This window comes from Zalophus californianus, chromosome 1 (genome assembly GCF_009762305.2).
Source record: "Zalophus californianus isolate mZalCal1 chromosome 1, mZalCal1.pri.v2, whole genome shotgun sequence".
Classification (NCBI taxonomy): Eukaryota; Metazoa; Chordata; class Mammalia; order Carnivora; family Otariidae; genus Zalophus; species Zalophus californianus.
The window spans coordinates 16,682,877-16,701,169 of record NC_045595.1 but is presented as its reverse complement, the minus strand read 5'-3'; the positions used below and the strand labels follow the sequence as shown (position 1 = coordinate 16,701,169).

The following is an 18,293-nucleotide window of genomic DNA, read 5'->3' as shown; positions in this document are numbered from 1 at the left end:
TTATTGTGTTTAAACTGTTGTTCCTGAAGAAGACTGAGTTTCTCTCTCTCTTTTTTTTAAACTGAGTTTCATTCCTCTTCAGTGTGTTTTGATTTTGGTGTGGAGGTAATTTATTCTAGGAACTTTCCGAGTTGCTGTATTCATTGTTTTATCAAAATAAAATCCAGCCCATGTAGATTTTTTTATAGTTATAACAAAAAAACTTGCTTGGGGCGCCTGGGTGGCTCAGTCGTTGAGCGTCTGCCTTCGGCTCGGGTCATGATCCCAGGGTCCTGCAATCCAGCCCCACATCGGGCTCCCTGCTCAGCGGGAAGGCTGCTTCTCCCTCTCCCCCTGCTTGTGTTCCCTCTCTCGCTCTGTCTGTCTCTGTCAAATAAATAAATAAAATCTTAAAAAAAAAAAAAGAAAAAACTTGCTTGTGAAACATGAAAGAATAAAATTATTTTCAGAATCATTTTTAATATTAACACCAAAGAAAGCAGGTATTTATGGAAGAGAAAGATCCTGAATTATTATCTTTGTGTATAAAAAGAGAAACGTGTTCTATCTCATGTGTGTAGGTTTAATCACATCACGTTTTACTTTTTTTTTTTAAGATTTATTTATTTGAGAGAGAGAATGAGACAGAGACCATGAGAGGGGGGAGGGTCAGAGGGAGAAGCAGACTCCCCACTGAACAGGGAGCCCAATACGGGACTTGATCCCGGGACTCCAGGATCATGACCTGAGCCGAAGGCAGTCACCTAACCAACTGAGCCACCCAGGCGCCCACATGTTTTACTTTCATTGTTTTAACTTTGAAGGTGGGTTTTAAAGAGCTAATTTGCATCAGAGTCTATAACCACATGAAGGAACTGACCATCTATTTTCATGTTTCTGTTTAATGTGGTTAAGCAAAAGTAGGACTAGAAGGCTGGCATAAGTATTCAGTCTGGTAAAATACAGGGTAGGTACAGCTTTTTAATACTTTATATCCTACAGTCTGTCTGTAGGTAGCCATCTCCCTAGACTCTTGGAAGTCCACATTGCTTTCAGTAGAGTATTTCCTCATAGAAGAATCTAGTTTGAAGTTTGTGGGGGAAAAAAACTCACAAACCTAGTGATTTCTTGCATACAGTTTGGGAGTTTCTTTAGACACAAGATCATCAGGACTGTTAGTCTTTATTTCATGATACAGCCCCCCTTCTGTTGCTAGGCAGAAAATTTATTAGTACACTGAATCAGAATATGTTTCTCTGAAACTTTTTGCCCTTTGCTCCCAGTTCTGTGTAATAGCTAATAAATACTTGATTTAAAGAGCAAGGGCTCTGCAGTTAAAAAGCCTGCATACTTGGCTCTGTCACTTTGCTAGCCATGACTTTAGGTTTCTTCATTTGCAAAATGGGAATACCCTTCATAGGTTTGAGGATTGCAGATGAACTAGATGAATGTAAGACATTTAACCTAGTATCCCCCAAATAGAAAATATTCTGTTAGCTGCTGTTAGTGGTGATGGTGGTCTAGTAATGGGGGCTATAAGACAATAGTACAATGTAATGTGACCAGCTCACTAAGAACTTACCCTCAACTCTTTCTGTTGTGATTCATTGGCTGGTACTAAAACTGAATTTCAGCATTTACACATTTCTGTCTTTTGAAGGTTATTTGGTAATGGGTATCCCCTTCCCACATCTACCCAATGAGGAAAATAAAACAGGTAATTTAAAAGATTTAACTCCCAATAGTAAATAAAAATAGTGAAACTCATTTGTATATAATAGGCCCTAAAATGTTCAAATTAGATAACCACACATCCTAATTTATGGGTTTTAGAAAAAGCAGATTGCTTGAAGGGGAGAACATAATTCACTTTATGCAGGTGTTCATGCAAACCGATTTGGAAGACAAATTTAGAAACATTTCAGGTAAATATGTAATTTTTAACATTTGGGATGATATTTTTTACCTTTCCTCACTGATTGTGGAACTCCACAAGGACACATTTGAGATCATCTGTGTTTGTTTACAAAGTGATTGCTTGTTTAAAGAAAATAAATTATTACCTTTACTCACTATCATATGTAGACACTATATGAAAATAAAGTTTCAACTCTTGGGGTATGTTATTGAATGGTTAATGGGTATGACACTGGGGGAGAGAGCTGTTATTTTGACCTATATATATCAGAGATAGTGTTTGGGTCAAATTATTTCCTCTGAGAATATTCTTGCCTGTATTTTTAATAACATTTCATTAATTTTTTTTTTCTGGATTTAATCTGTATATATGAGCCTCTCTCAGGAGCTCTCTGTATGTTTGAGATACTATGCTAGTTGAAGATGTGGACTTAAAGCAAGTGAGAAATAGTGCTTCTGTTTTTCAGGTCCATTGGTACTGCGTCAGGTTAGTGTATTCATCCCAAAGTGCTTTGCCTAAAGTTTCCAGGCCTTTCATAAAAAGCAGGGTGGTATTCATGGCTTTATTGTCTATATAAATCACATATATTTCTCATGGATGTTTAATTCACTTGTTCTCTTGGGTCCTATGTTTTGGATGAGAGAGTATGGCAGATGTTATAAATTAATTTATGGCCTGTATGGCTTGTTTTTTCCTACAGGTCACTTTTTAGGTGTTTCCTTCTTTTCCTTTGAGAATTGCTTGAAATGAGAAAGTTAAAACATGGTACTATTGTTAAGGAATTTTTTTAATTCAAAAAGTAATGAGAATTTATGCCAGGAATGGGAATGGTCAACCCATGGAGATTACACAATAAGGGCAAGATAATTGCCTTTGTCTCTTTGTTATTTAAACCTTAGTTGGGAAGGCAGAAACAGTAAATAGAAGTCAAGGTTGTATGTGATTGTCACTCTGCAAAGTACATGGTGTAGGGGTTGAGGTTAGTAGTAGTGTCTGGAATGGTAAGGAAAGGGATGGCAATAGGCAGTACAGTGCTGAGTACATACTAGGTAATTGCCAAGTAAATGAAAGTGAGACCGAAGTGGCTGAGGCGATTAAGATGGGTTTGGGGTGGGGGGTGATATATGTGTATGGAGGCTGGGAGAGAGGGAGGAGGATGGTAAATGAAGAGCAGTATGAAAAATTACTTGAAGTCAAGACTGATTTATGTTTGAATTTGGAGGAGACCATCTTAACCATTGAAATTCCTTCTGGGGATTAGTGTAAAGCAAGCTTAAGCTAGATAGGAAAGTGGGAATGATGTCAGATATTGAGTACTTCCTCTGTTCTGAGTAGTGTTCTTGGCATTTAAATGCCACTGTCAGGGCGCCTGGGTGGCTCAGTCAGTTAAACGCCTGCCTTTGACTCAGGTCATGATCCCAGGTCCTGGGATTGAGTCCCTTTGGGCTCCCTGCTCAGCTGGAAGTCTGTTCCTCCCTCTCCCTCTGCCCACCCCCACTTGTGCTCTCTCATGCACATGCTCTCTCCCAAATAAATAAAATCTTTTAAAAAATAAAATAAAATAAATGCTGCTGTCAACAAGATAGACCAAGCAAGCACCTGCCCCAAAGGAGCTTATTTCTAGTGGAAGGGAACAGGCACTAGATTAAAAGAAAAGAGGGACGCCTGCGTGGCTCAGTCGATTAAGCAGCTGCCTTCAGCTCAGGTCATGATCCCAGGGTCCTGGGATCAAGTTCCACATTGGGCTTCTTGCTCAGTGGGGAGCCTGCTTCTCCCTCTGCCTGCTCTGCCTGCCGCTCCCCCTGCTTGTGCTCTCTTCTCTGACAAATAAAATCTTTAAAAAGAAAAAAAAAATCCCATATTGATAAATGCTAGGAATAAAATAAGGAATAAAATGAGATAGAGTGATGGGGGAATCTTGGAGATAATATTTGAGCTGTCATCCTGTTATTGAGAGGGAGCAATCTGTTGAAGATCTAGGGGAGTGGTATTCTAAGAAGGCACCTTCAGGTGAAAAGGCCAGAAATTAGTTTGGAATGTTTGAGGTACAGAAAGAGGGCTTATATGGCTAGAACCTAGGGAATGAGGAAGGATTGTGAAAAGAGTTAAGGTCAGAAAGAGAGAGTAAGCAGGTATGTGCCATGATCTGATTTATGCTTTTAAAAGAACATCTGGCTGTTACGTAAATTTATGATGTGTGTAAGAATCATTATAATTGGTGTGTACACGTGTGGAATAATCATCATTAGCTCCATTTTGACCGTGTTACATTTGAGATACATGTGAGATATTCAAATAGAGATGTCCAGTGAGCACTTGGGTAAATAAATGCAGAGTGGTTGGATTTGGAGATGGGGGAGTCACCAGTCTATAGATGATACTGAAAGTCATGAATCTAGATGAGATGAGATAAGAGGGAGAAGAGTAGATGGAAAAGAAGGAAGGCCAAGGAGGGATCAAGTTTTGGGGTACTCCAACTTGAAGACGTCTGGCAGGGTAGGAAGAGCCAGCAAATAAGATTAGGGAAGGATTAGCCAGTGAGGGTAGGAGGAAAACAGGAGAATGTGGTCTCCAAAAAGAAACTGACCATTGGCTTTTAAGATGTTGGTCCTTAGTGAGAACCCCACCTATACCCCTGCTTTTTTTTTAAGGTAAGGTATCTCTAAAGCTGTTTGACTAATGAGAATGAAGAAAAAGAGAAACAGACACTGATGATAGAGGAAAGGAAAGAAATAGGAAATGGGAGTCTTTGAGAAGGCAGAAGGCAAGGGGATGGGGCACTGAGTAAAGTAATGAGATCATCAATTGAGAGTGGTCAGGGTGATGGTAGTGATGGAGATTTGGGGTAGGGGGGTGTGTGAAACAGGCATCTACGAGAATAAGAAAGGGAATGGAGTGGCACAAGTCATAGAGTGTGTAAATGGTAGAGACAGGCAGGATTTCAACCTAGGAGTCATCAAAGTTTGATCTTTTTGCTCTGTTACATTGCCATCCTAATAAAGTATTAAATACTAAAGAAGGTGTGCTTTCATGAAGGACAATCAGGAAAGTGAGATGAGGTTGAACCGAAAAAAGGAAAATTAAAAAGAAAGCCCCTCATTAGCCTTCTCATATATGGCAATTATTACTTATTACCTTGTATTGTGGTTATTTGGTATACCTCTGTGCCATATTATTTCAAGTAAAGGATGAAATTCTGTGAACTTGACATCTTGCCCTAACAGTAACACTGCCTTCAGAAGGATACATCCTTAAATAATTGTTGAACAAATAGTCTTGTGATTGATGTGTGTTCTAATATTTGTAGTTAATAGTGTTTCCTTTCTAAAATAAGTCATTGGGCAATCCATCAGTGTGGTTGTGTGCTGTTGAAAAACATGTTGTGATGTAGTCTCCACATTTGCCTTAAGCTTACCTAACTCATGGTAGTTAGGACATCTCTTTCCTACAAAAACCTTGGCCTACAGAAGGATTAACACAGTTTGTTGAGAAGAGGTTTACAAATGTGTATGACCATAGGTCAAGCTTTGAACTAGGTAGATCTGATCTTTTGTAATAAAAGTTTTTTTTTTAATAAAAGTTTTATTTATGAAGACTTTCTCCCTGATGTATTACTTTTCCGTATCATTGAATATCTGAGGCATTTAAAGTTTTAAATGTATGACACTCTAAGTACCTAAAAGTGTTAAAACATGCATGACTTCAGTGCATTCATTTTGACTTCTTTTTCCACAACAGATGTTTTTGTTTGTACTTGTTGGGGAGCAGGTCACAGACGTAGAAACCTAAAATGGAAACAAATGGGGGGGGGAGGAGAAGGACTAAAGCTATGAAATTCCATTTCTTTCCTAATGGTGTAGATAATCACTTAAGTACTTGAGAAGGTCTCTCTGCCAGTATTTCTCCATGACCCTTCCTTGAGACTGGGTACACACAGCAAGTTACCTTTCTTCCAGACAGCTTAGAGTACTACTTGAGTGTACCGCTGGGCAAGGATATGTTACAAGCAATGTTGGGAAACACTCTTCAGGTTGTCATTGGTGGCTTCCTTCCTTTTGTTATAACAGTTCTCTTGTCTTATCTCTTGAGTTTTCAGTTCTTCACAATACCCTGTGTCCAAAACATCAGTCTAGTATAGAGTCTAGTTTTTATGTAGCTTATTCCCATCACTGCCTTCCATAATACGATTTTGGAAAATTTAGAGGTAGTGTTTCTCTAGCTGAGGCTCTAGGATCTCTGAGTCCACATAGCCTTTTTCTTAACAAATTCTTAAGGGGTGGAGATTTTGTGAGGGTATTTAAAAGTTTTTCATGTTTGGGACGCCTGGGTGGCTCAGTCGGTTAAGCGTCTGCCTTCGGCTCAGGTCATGATCTCAGGGTCCTGGGATCGAGTCCCACATCGGGCTCCTTGCTGAGCAAGGAGCCTGCTTCTCCCTCTGCCTGCCTCTGTCTGTCTCTCTCTCTCATAAATAAATAAAAATCTTTAAAAAAAATAAAAATAAAAGTTTTTGATGTTTGATTATCTTAGGTTGAAAAAACAATTTTTAGCTTTGAAATAATTTCAGACTTACTGAATGGTCAAAAATAATACAGAGATTTCCCTATATACCTACTTCACCCCAGTGTGAACATTTTACTATTTATCATTCTTTCTATACACACACACACACACACACACACACACACACACACACACACATGCACACATTACTTTTTTTTCCTGAAATGTTTGATAGTTATAGTCATGATGCCTTTTATCCCCGTATCTTCCAATGTGTATTTTCTAAAAACAAAGGTATCCTCTTATATAATCACTGTAGTTACCAATTTTGAGAAATTAACATTGATACAATACTACTTTCTAACCCACACACCTTAAAAATTTTGACCAGTTTGAAGTTCTAAAATTTGTTTCACTTGAAAACTACCATTTGTCGGTGGTAATTTTCAAGTAAAATAAATTTTAATATACTAATTTTAGATTCCTAAGTCAGTGTTCTTAAATTGAGATCTAGCCTTTGATATCTGACAATTTTTTGTCTCTTTAAAAAAGGCCCATGTATCACTTAAATGTGAGGAACACTGATCTTGAGCATTTGAGGAATATATGAGTTTTAGTAAGAAATCTTTAAAGATTCATTTCCACCTCATCTTTAAAGTCTTAATAAAATCAAGATAAAGTAATAAATGCTGCTTCTGATTTGTGTTCAGGAGATTCAGTAAACTGAAGGCCTGGAATGAGACCTTCTAGGACCTCACTTTTAGCTTTATATCTAGGACAGGAATTCTGTCTCATTTGAGGTAAGTTCTCATCCAGGTTCTTCTTAAACATTTCTGATGACAAGGAAACTTCAGTGTCCCATACAGTGACACATTCCAGTTGCAGATGCCTCACATCTGATTTTTATAAATCAGTAAGAAAGACCAACAACTCAGTTGATTGGCAAAGGACCTGAAAAAGACTTCCCAACAAAAAGAAAATGCCAATGACTTATAAATATGAAAAGCTATTACGATGGTAGAACTAAAAATGAAGCTACGTGTATATATATATTGATATATAATATCTAAGGCTTTAAATGGAGAAAAACAAGGTATGAAAAGTATGTTTTCTTTTGTGTATGTGTTTTCTCCTTAAAAAGAGATACATATGCTCGTATATGCACACAATTTCTGGAAGGATGTACAGAACTTAATAGTAGTTGCCACTAGAGAAAAAGACCTAATTTGAGTTGTGTATCCCTATATTATGAATTTTCCCCGAGTGCATGTATTTTTCAAATAAAATTTAAAATGTTCAGACTTAAAATCTGTCATTCTATACTTCTGTTGGTCACAGGTCCAACTTCTGGAGTTGTGCAAAATAAGATTATTTTATCTTCTTAGTTTTCTGATATTTCAAAATAAATCACTATGGTCTTGTAAGTGGTCTTTTTTTCCAGTGTAAATAAAAATACTTCTGTTTGGGACTCCTGGGTGGCTCAGTCAGTTGAGTGTCTGCTTTCGGTTCGGGTCATGATCCCGGGGTCCTGGGGTCCTGGGATCGATCTAGTCCTGAGACAGGCTTCTTGCTCAGTGGGGAGCCTGCTCCTCCCTCTGCTTGCAGCTCCCCCTGCTTGTGCTCTCTCTCTGTCTCTGACAAATAAATAAAATCTTAAAAAAAAATACTTCTGTTTAATTTTATCATTTCTTGTGTGACTTGGTATCCAGAATAGATTCCCTTACTATCTGTTTATATTTGTGAATATCCTTGATAGGGCCAAATCTCTGATACCAGGCTTCCCTTTGGAAACTTTAGTTTTTTGTTTTTTTAAAGATTTTATTTATCTGACAGAGAGAGACACAGCGAGAGGGGGAAATACAAGCAGGGGGAGTGGGAGAGGGAGAAGCAGGCTTCCGGCTGAGCAGGGAGCCCGATGTGGGGCTCGATCCCAGGACCCCGGGATCATGACCTGAGCCGAATGCAGATGCTTAACGACTGAGCCACCCAGGTGCCCTTGGAAACTTTAGTTTTTACTAGTGTCCTAACCAGAGAGATCAGGTAGTCAGTTGATTGATTTTAATAATCATGTCTTTCTTTGGTTCTTTGTACTTGCTATGCCTGTATCTCTTGATTCATTTTCCACATGTGCCCTGTGACCTAGTGGAGATTTATCACCATGCTGACATGGATTAATCGACATTCTTTAAATACAGTTCTTCAGCAAGCTGTAGATATTTATACTGTACATTTTTGATAGACAGCTGGCTTCAGTCTTCCTGTTTTTTCTTCTGTATTAGCTTTTCAAAAGAAGAAATAAGGCCATTCTAGCACGATCTTATGCTAGAGAATTAAATGGCTGTTTTTGCATGCCTCATTATTTTTTATGGCAGGGATACTGGGGACTCTGTCTTCCTAGCTCTGGCTTCCATAGCCTTGTTCCGTCAACCTTCAACATTATTTTATACTATTTACCAAAACAAGTGTTCTTTTATTAAAAAACATTTGTGACCGATTCTTGCTATTAATTGTGGCCTTACAATTTTGTTTCTTCAAAAAAGGCAATCTGCTTCCAAAAATGGCAGTCTGCTTCCATGGCCACAGCTGGGTGTTGTCATTTCCTGGAAATGTACCCCAACTCTGGTGCTCTGACCATAATTTCCAGTTCTTTCACCTTACCCTTCTACCTCTCTTTCTGGTTTCCAGCAGATTTATGCTTTGAAGCTTGTAGTGTCTTGCCCCTACCCTGTTCTTTCAGTTTATCAGCTTTTATTTATTTTTTTAAAAGATTTTATTTATTTGAGAGAGAATGAGAGATATCACGAGAGGGAAGAGGGTCAGAGGGAGAAGCAGACTCCCTGCTGAGCAGGGAGCCCGATGTGGGACTCGATCCCGGGACTCCAGGATCATGACCTGAGCCGAAGGCAGTCGATTAACCAACTGAGCCACCCAGGCATCCTATCAGCTTCTTTTAGATTTCACTCTCTTCTGTTATCTGTGGATTACTAGGTCAGTCATTTACGTATTCTTGGGAATGCCTTCAGTTCTCATCTCCTTGCCTTCTACCTCTCTTGTCCCACCCAACTTACTGGAGTAACTTACCAGTTGTTTCCTTCAGTTGCTTCTAGATAGTTTAATGCTTCCAGCAAAAGTAGAATAAGTGTACTGACAAGCTGTATTATAAATTAGTAATGTCCAACTTTGGGCAGCAACATTGAGGATTATAGTCCGCTTCCATTTCTGTTCCTTACACTTGAATTTTGTTTAAGTATTCTGCCCTGTTCCTTCTCTCAATGTTCAAATGAGGATGTGAGAGAGAAGTAGAAGCCAAAAGGTTGTTTGCTTTGTTTTAAAATTTAACCATGTCTTCACTCATCTATATCCCCTTCTTTCAAGATCATTCCCTTTAACAATGGACTCTGAAAAACAAACTGAGGGTTCTAGAGGGGAGGGGGGTAGGGGGATGGGTTAGCCTGGTGATGGGTATTAAAGAGGGCACGTTCTGTGTGGAGCACTGGGTGTTATGCACAAACAATGAATCGTGGAACACTACATCCAAAACTAATGATGTCATGTATGGTGATTAACATAAAAAATTTAAAAAAAAGATCATTCCCTTTAATCTGTTGTAGTGATTCCATATTTTTTCTGTGATCTAAACACCTTGTTTGCTCACCTGCTCTATTTATGATGAGGGAGGGAAGGAAGATACAGAATGGCTTGTATGCTATGACTGCTATACTTAAAAAGGAAGATCTGTGTTTATCCCTCTCCTCCCCACCACCACCATGTACACAGAAGAAGCATTGGAAGGCTGTTTACACCAAGGTGTTAATAGCAGTTGTTTCTGGTTGTTGGATTGTGGACTTTTCCTTTTGCTTGTTTGTAATTTGATCGTTCTCTATTAACATGACATGCCTTTACAATGAGAAAATTTTATATTGTCCCCCATATTTTCTGTACATATGTCTATATTCTTATTATAAACATTTTATTATCACATTCTGGGAAATGTCTTGCTATGTCTGTCAAGCAGTTCTCTGATTTCTGAAGTGGACCATTATTTTCTCCCCACCTCTGAATCCCACATTTATAATGTTTCATCAGCTTTTTGATCATGTGATGACCTTGATTATAGTTTGTCAGGATTATCCTGTTCATTTGATTGTCCAAAGTAGAACTGCTGAGGCTTAGGAAAGAGTTCTGGTCACCCCAGTATTTCCAGCACTTCTGTATGGATATAGATGGGTACCATGCATATAAGCATGAATGTTCTTAAATGTACACTGGAAAGGAGAGTACAAATATGAATGACATTCTAAATGCTTGGATGTGTACAGGTACCTTTTATATTCTTGAAAAAATTCCACGTGGTACTAATTTAAATCAAATTTAGTATGTCATAGGTTGCAAGACACAACTATCTTATGAACCATTAAGAAAGGAAAAAATGCTGCCAAACTATGATGTTATTAATGGTGTGATACAGAGGTGTTATATGTGGGGAAAAATGTACATCACAGAATTAGTGAAATACAGTTGTTCTAAGTTTGCATCTGTGAAGTTTTTAGTGGTTTTGGAGCAGAAAAAAGTGTTTAACCTTGACCTTGATTCACATCTCATCCATATATTGCCAACTTTCCCCCCCGCTTCATTACTTGGTTTTTGTATGGCTACGTAGACGTTGGTGAATGGACTGAATTATGATGGTCAGGCCTACATTTAGAGACAGGGTTTTTGTACGTTTCTTTTAAGCGGCATTTAAAACAGATTATTATATTCCAGTCTTGCCATATAGCCCATAGAGTGGTCTGCTTAAAATACTAATCTGGCTATCATAACCTAACGCCCTTTTGCAGCTTCCCTTTCCCCAGTATGCCTTGGTGCACTGGTATACACCAGAGTTTTGGCTTTTGATTCCTCAGTCTCAGGACACAGTGTGGTTGGCTTTGTTAGGCCATAACTATGCGCTCAGAGAGCCACATGGCGTGATGTGGAACAGAGTGTATACCTTGTACTCAGCAAAGGGACTGTTGAATGGACACCACAAAGGACTGAGAACACCTAATTCCTAAGATAAAATATATTTCTCCTCATGAGAATCTGGCCTTTGGACCTGGCTACTGCCCCCTACTTCACCTAATTATTGGCTTCTTTCTGCCTTCATACTCAGGTAATGTTGAACTGTTTATAGTTTTCTTGCACATGTTGTTCTATGTTTTAATCTCTGTGCCTTTGTGGAGAGTCTTCCTCCACAAAGGAGAGGAGAGGATCTCCCCATAGGTATATTCTTCAGAAACTACTCTTCTTTTAGGAAGGATTCTTTGCTTTCCTATCTTTCTACTAAACTGAGTTATCTCCCTCTTTGCTGTTACACTGTGCATATTTCTATCCTTGTATGTATTTTATTATGTTGGAATTAACTTTTGTAACAAAAGTATATTTTGTATTTACAGGACACTGTAAGCTTCTTAAGGGCAGGGATTCTGCTTTATTCACCTTTTATTTCACAGTACAGGGTGCTATATTCAGTAAATATTTGCTATACTAAATGTAATTGAAACTTTGAAGGAGTGGACAGCCCGTAATTGAATACCATGTCGAATAGGTTGTAGGTATCCTAGGTTTTAATAAAAAGCAACTTTGGTTTCAATTGGTTTTAAGTATTTATGATTTCTGTTTATTCTTTTGCATGCTTTCTTGGCTGGATGACAATAGAGAAGAAGAAAATGAGGTAAGTATAATTTAACTAGTTATTCAGTAGTTATTGGATTAAAAACTCAAAATCGATGGGGCGCCTGGGTGGCTCAGTTGGTTAAGTATCTGACTCTTGATTTTGGCTCAGGTCATGATCTCAGGGCTGTGAGGTCGAGCCCCGTGTTGGGCTCCGAGCTCGGCATGGACCCTGCTTAAGATTCTCTCTCCCTCTCCCTGCTTTCGCATGTGCGTTCTCACTCTCTCAAACAAAAAAACAAAAAACCCCCACAATAACTCAAAATTTAGCTATTTTTCTTTTAAGCTTTTATTTTTTAAGTAATCTCTACACTCAATGTGGGGCTCAAATTCAACAACCCTGAGACCAAGAGTTGCACACTCCACCGACTGCGCCAGCCAGGCACCCCAGCTATCATTTTGAATGTGAAATGAAGTAATAGTTTTTGCTGAATTTTTGGATCTGTAGTAACTCATTCCAGTGAGGAACGTTTTATATCTCAAGAAAATGGTTTTTAAACTTTGGAGCTTCAAAAGCTTTAGGCAAGGTAGAGGAAACTGGCAGCTCTGGAGACAGTATTTTACTTGTTTTTATGTATTGAGCTACCATGGAAGATTTCATTTGACAGGTGGATTCTGTTTCTTAAAAGTATTTGAAGACCACTGTTCTGTGATAATGTGTGAGAACACATTTACTTTCCCACTTGAATTGTTACTGTATAATGTTGAAAACTGATTTCAGATTTTACCTTATTGAAGGGGAAAACTGTTCTCTTAAACAGCCAAAGTTGATTAAAGAACATCAATTAGAAAAATGTTGCAGATGGCCAGTGTACCATCTTTAATTTAGGCTTGAGTGTGTTGCTGTGGATTTTTCTGATGTTCTGTCTACCACCTAGGTTATGCCTTTAACTTCTAAAGCCCACTATTTCCTTTGGTGGTTTGGCAAATGATGGAGGGAAAAATCTTCTTAAATGTATACTTTGTGGTTCATACTCATACAGTAGGGTTGGACTGTAAATTAGCATGGCCTGAGTATGTGGGGCCCAGGCAGAAACAGTGGTAGTGTGCTAGGATGGAGTAATTTACAGGAAGGCAGGAAAGTCTGGTCCTCATTTGCTGACCTCATCTATAAAATAAGATGGGAGACTGCTCTATACCAGTGGTTTTCAAATCTGGAAAGTCCATTGGAATTGCCTCAAATGCTTATTTCCCAAAACCAAAAAAAAACATACATTCTTGCCTTCCCTTAGATCTAGTGAATTTCTATTCCTTAGAGTTTTGTTGCAGATCCATATTTTACCAAGCACCTAAGTGATGCTATGTGATGCCAGGATGACTTCTGCTGTTTCTTCTCAGAACAGAGGAACAAACTATTCTCCTCATTGAGTTGCTAGCCATTGCTCTCTAGCTACTTGTCTTTTTGTGTTGTATCTTGAAGTATATAGGATTTTTTTTTTCTTGTTAATTCTGCCTGGAAAAAAAATTATAAAAATGGATAAATTCTTTGTGTAACAGACAAGAATAGAAAAATATGGGTAATTGTTCAAACTGGGAGTGGGTACTTAAGGGATTTATTATACTGTCCTCTATACTTTTGAGTATGTTTGAAATTTTCTATAATAAAGAAGCGCTTATCTAGCTTAGTGAAATTCATACTGTCCTTAAAAAGGACTTTTCATTTTCCTGACATTTTAAACTGTAATGCTGGTCATTTGAAAGTAACTTTATTGTTGTAGTAACTGCATGTTTGTTCATTTGTAGGCAAAGATTGAAAATGTGCAGAAAACAGGTTTCATCAAAGGACCAATGTTCAAAGGTGTTGCTTCTAGTCGATTTTTACCCAAAGGCACCAAGACAAAAGTTAATTTGGAGGAACAGGGACGACAGAAGGTGTCTTTCAGCTTCAGCCTTACAAAGAAAACTTTGCAGAACAGGTTTCTGACTGCACTTGGCAATGAAAAGCAAAATGATACTCCAAACTCCCCAGCTGGACCTCTTCAAGTAGACTTGACCTCTAAAATTAAAATGGACATTGGAGATACCTTATCTACTACAGAAGAATCTTCCCCACCAAAATCAAGGGTAGAACTGGGCAAAATTCATTTTAAGAAACATCTGCTTCATGTGACATCCAGGCCCCTGCTGACGACTGCTACAGCAGTGGCCTCTCCACCTCCTCCCATAGTACCGTTACCAGCAGTCATACCAGAGTCAACAACTGTAGACTCGCCACCCTCATCTCCCCCTCCACCACCGCCACCTCCCCAGGCCACAGCACCCTCACCACCAGCACCAGTAACAGAGCCAGTGGCCTTGCCACACACACCAGTCCCAGTTCTGATGACAGCACCAGTAGATGTAGCAGTTAGAGCACTGAAGGAACCACCAGTTACAACTGTACCAGAATCTTCAGAAGTGGACACTAAGCAGGATGCTGCTGTATCTAATAGTTCAGAAGAACACATAACTCAACATTTGAATGAGCAAGTAGATATTCCCTCACAGAAAGAAGATTCCCATATTGGGAAGGAAGAAGAAATTCCAGATAGTTCTAAGAGTAATCTGGGCTCCAAAAAAACAGGTTCTAAGAAGAAATCCTCACAATCTGAAGGCACCTTTCTTGCTTCAGAATCTGATGAAGATTCTGTACGGACTTCCTCAAGTCAAAGATCACATGATTTAAAATTTTCAACAAGCATTGAAAAGGAAAGAGATTCAAAAAAGAACTTAGCACCTTTAAAAAGTGAGGATTTAGGGAAATCTTCACGATCTAAAACAGAGAGAGATGATAAATATTTTAGCTACTCAAAACTTGAAAGAGATACTCGGTATATATCTTCTCGATGTAGATCAGAGAGAGAGCGAAGGCGGAGCAGATCTCGTTCTAGATCTGACAGAAGCTCTAGAACTAGTTTATCCTATTCCCGGTCGGAACGATCCCATTATTATGACTCTGATCGTCGCTACCATCGGAGTTCCCCTTATCGAGAGAGGGCACGCTATTCTCGCCCATATACAGATAACAGAGCTCGAGAGAGCTCTGACTCAGAAGAGGAGTATAAGAAGACTTACTCAAGGCGCACCTCCTCTCATTCCTTCTCTTACAGAGACCTAAGGACATCATCATCCTATTCTAAATCCGATCGGGACTGCAAAACTGAGTCCTCTTACTTAGAGATGGAGAAGAGAGGAAAGTATTCTTCAAAACTAGAAAGAGAATCCAAAAGGACTTCAGAAAATGAAGCAGTGAAAAGATGTTGTTCTCCCCCTAATGAACTGGGATTCCGACGGGGGTCATCCTATTCCAAGCATGATAACAGTGCTTCCCGTTATAAATCTGCCCTTTCAAAATCTGTATCCAAGTCTGATAAATTTAAAAATTCTTTCTGTTGTACAGAATTAAATGAGGAAATCAAACCGTCTCATTCTTTTAACTTACAGGCTCCTTGTTCAAAAGGTAGTGAATTAAGAATGATTAGTAAAATTCCTGAAAGAGAAAAGACTGGGTCTCCATCTCCATCAAGTCGATTAAATGATTCACCTACTTTTAAAAAGCTAGATGAATCACTTATTTTTAAATCTGAATTTATAGGACATGATAGTATTAAGGAATTAGACTCTTTATCTAAAGTGAAGAATGATCAATTAAGAAGTTATTGTCCCATAGAATTAAATATAAATGGATCTCCTGGAGCAGAATCTGATTTGGCAACATTTTGCACTTCTAAAACTGACACTCTTTTGATGTCTTCTGATGATAGTGTGACTGGATCGGAGGTATCCCCTTTGGTCAAAGCATGGAAGCTTCCATCAAATGGATTTCAGAATATTAATAGATGTAAAGAGAAAGACTCAGATGATACTTGCATGCTGCATAGTAAGTCAGGAAGCCCATTTAGAGAAGCAGAACCTCCGGTGTCGCCACACCAAGATAAACTCATGTCTTTGCCAGTTATGACTATAGATTATTCTAAAACTGTAATTAAAGAACCAGTTGATATGACAGTTTCTTGCTGTAAAACCAAAGATTCAGATATATACTGTACTTCAAATGACAGCCTTTCTTTGCATCATTCTGAAGCTGAAAAGATTGAGCCTTCAGTTACGAAGATTTCTTCAAATAGCTTTATGAATGTGCATTTGAAATCAAAAACAGTTATATGTGATAATAGAAATCTGACAGATCACTCAAAATTTGCATGTGAAGAATATAAGCAGAGTGTTGGTAGCACTAGCTCAGCTTCTGTTAATCATCTTGATGATTTATATCAGCCTATAGAGAGTTCAGGCATTGCTTCCTCTCTTCCAAGTCTTCCACCAGGAATAAAAGTGGACAGTTTAACTCTCTTCCAGTGTGGAGAGAACACATCTCCAGTTTTGGATGCTGTGCTGAAGAGTAAAAGCACAGAGTTTTTAAAGCATGCAGAGAAAGAAACAATAGTAGAAGTAGGTAGCGGCCTGCCTGATTCAGGAAGGGGATTTGCTTCTTGGGAAAATAGGCATAATAATGGGTTACCTGGGAAATGTGTGCAAGAGGCTCAAGAAGAAGGGAATTCCATATTGCCTGATAGAAGAGGAAGAGCAGAAATCTCTTTAGATGAAGAAGGAGGAAGAGGACATGCGCATACTTCTGATGACTCAGAAGTTGTATTTTCTTCTTGTGACTTGAATTTAACCATGGAAGACAGTGATGGTGTAACATACACCTTAAAATGTGACAGTAGTGGGCATGCCTCAGAGATTGTATCTACTGTCCATGAAGATTATTCTGGTTCTTCTGAAAGTTCAAGTGATGAAAGTGACTCTGAAGATACAGATTCTGATGATAGCAGTATTCCAAGAAACCGTCTTCAGTCTGTTGTGGTAGTGCCAAAGAATTCTACTTTGCCCATGGAAGAAATGAGTCCTTGTTCTTCTCGGAGCAGTCAGAGTTACAGACACTATTCTGACCACTGGGAAGATGAGAGATTGGAGTCAAGGAGACATTCATATGAGGAAAAATTTGAGAGTGTAGCAAGCAAACCCTGTTCTCAAACCGAGAAGTTCTTCCATCATAAAGGGACAGAGAAGAATCTGGAAATTTCTTTCACACAGCCCAGCAGAAAACAAATAGATAACCACCTGTCTGAAATTGCTCATCCTCAGAGTGATGGGGTTGATAGTACAAGTCATACAGATGTGAAATCTGACTTTCTAGGTCATCCAAATTCTGAGGAAACCACAAAAGCCAAAATAGCTTCTAGGCAGCAAGAAGAGCTGCCAGTTTATTCTTCTGATGATTTTGAAGATGTCCCAAATAAGTCTCGGCAACAGATCACTTTCCCTAACAGGCCAGATAGTAGACTGGGAAAAACAGAGTTGAGTTTTTCTTCCTCTTGTGAGATCTCCCGAGTGGATGGTTTCCGCTCATCAGAAGAGCTCCGAAACCTAGGGTGGGAATTCTCTCAACAAGAAAAGCCTACCACCACATATCAGCAGCCTGACAGCAGCTATGGAGCCTGTGGTGGACACAAGTATCAGCAAAGTGCAGAACATTATGGTGGGGCACGTAATTACTGGCAAGGCAACGGCTACTGGGATCCAAGATCAGCAGGTAGACCTCCTGGAACTGGGGTTGTATATGATCGAATTCAAGGGCAGGTACCAGATTCCTTAACAGATGACCGTGAAGAGGAGGAGAATTGGGATCAACGTGGAGGATCTCATTTTTCAAGCCAGTCCAGTAAGTTTTTTCTGTCCCTTCAGAAGGACAAGGGGTCAGTGCAAGCACATGAAATAAGCAGCAATTCCATTAAGGACTCTTTAGCTGTGAATGAAAAGAAAGATCTTTCAAAAAACTTAGAAAAAAATGATATGAAAGATAGAGGGCCTCCTAAAAAAAGGAGACAGGAATTGGAGAGTGATTCTGAAAGTGATGGTGAACTTCAGGACAGAAAGAAAGTTCGAGTGGCGGTAGAGCGGGGGGAAACAGCAATGCCCCCAGGCTCAGCACTGGTTGGGCCTTCTTGTGTCATGGAGGACTTCAGGGACCCACAGCGATGGAAGGAATATGCCAAGCAAGGGAAGATGCCCTGTTACTTTGATCTGATTGAAGAAAATGTTTATTTAACAGAAAGGTAAGCTTGCTTAATACTTGTCCAACAAATTTTAACCTCTTTTTGTTAAAAAAATGAGCTTTCAACAGTTCAGAATATGTGAGGTC

General features: G+C 39.0%; 1 protein-coding gene across 4 annotated transcripts in view; it reads left to right on the top strand.

Moving 5' to 3' along the window:
• Positions 1–18,293, top strand: part of SETD2 (SET domain containing 2, histone lysine methyltransferase) — a 125,499-nt gene that overhangs the window by 21,706 nt on the left and 85,500 nt on the right. For all 4 annotated transcript variants that reach the window (XR_003517985.2, XR_003517986.2, XR_003517987.2 and 1 more), the window contains exons 2-3: positions 12,095–12,110; positions 13,853–18,207. Coding sequence is in view for 1 of the 4 variants with exons in the window: in XM_027583187.2 (XP_027438988.1) it covers positions 12,095–12,110; positions 13,853–18,207 (4,371 nt within the window). In the remaining 3 variants the exon portion in view is untranslated. The remainder of the gene's footprint in view (positions 1–12,094; positions 12,111–13,852; positions 18,208–18,293) is intronic.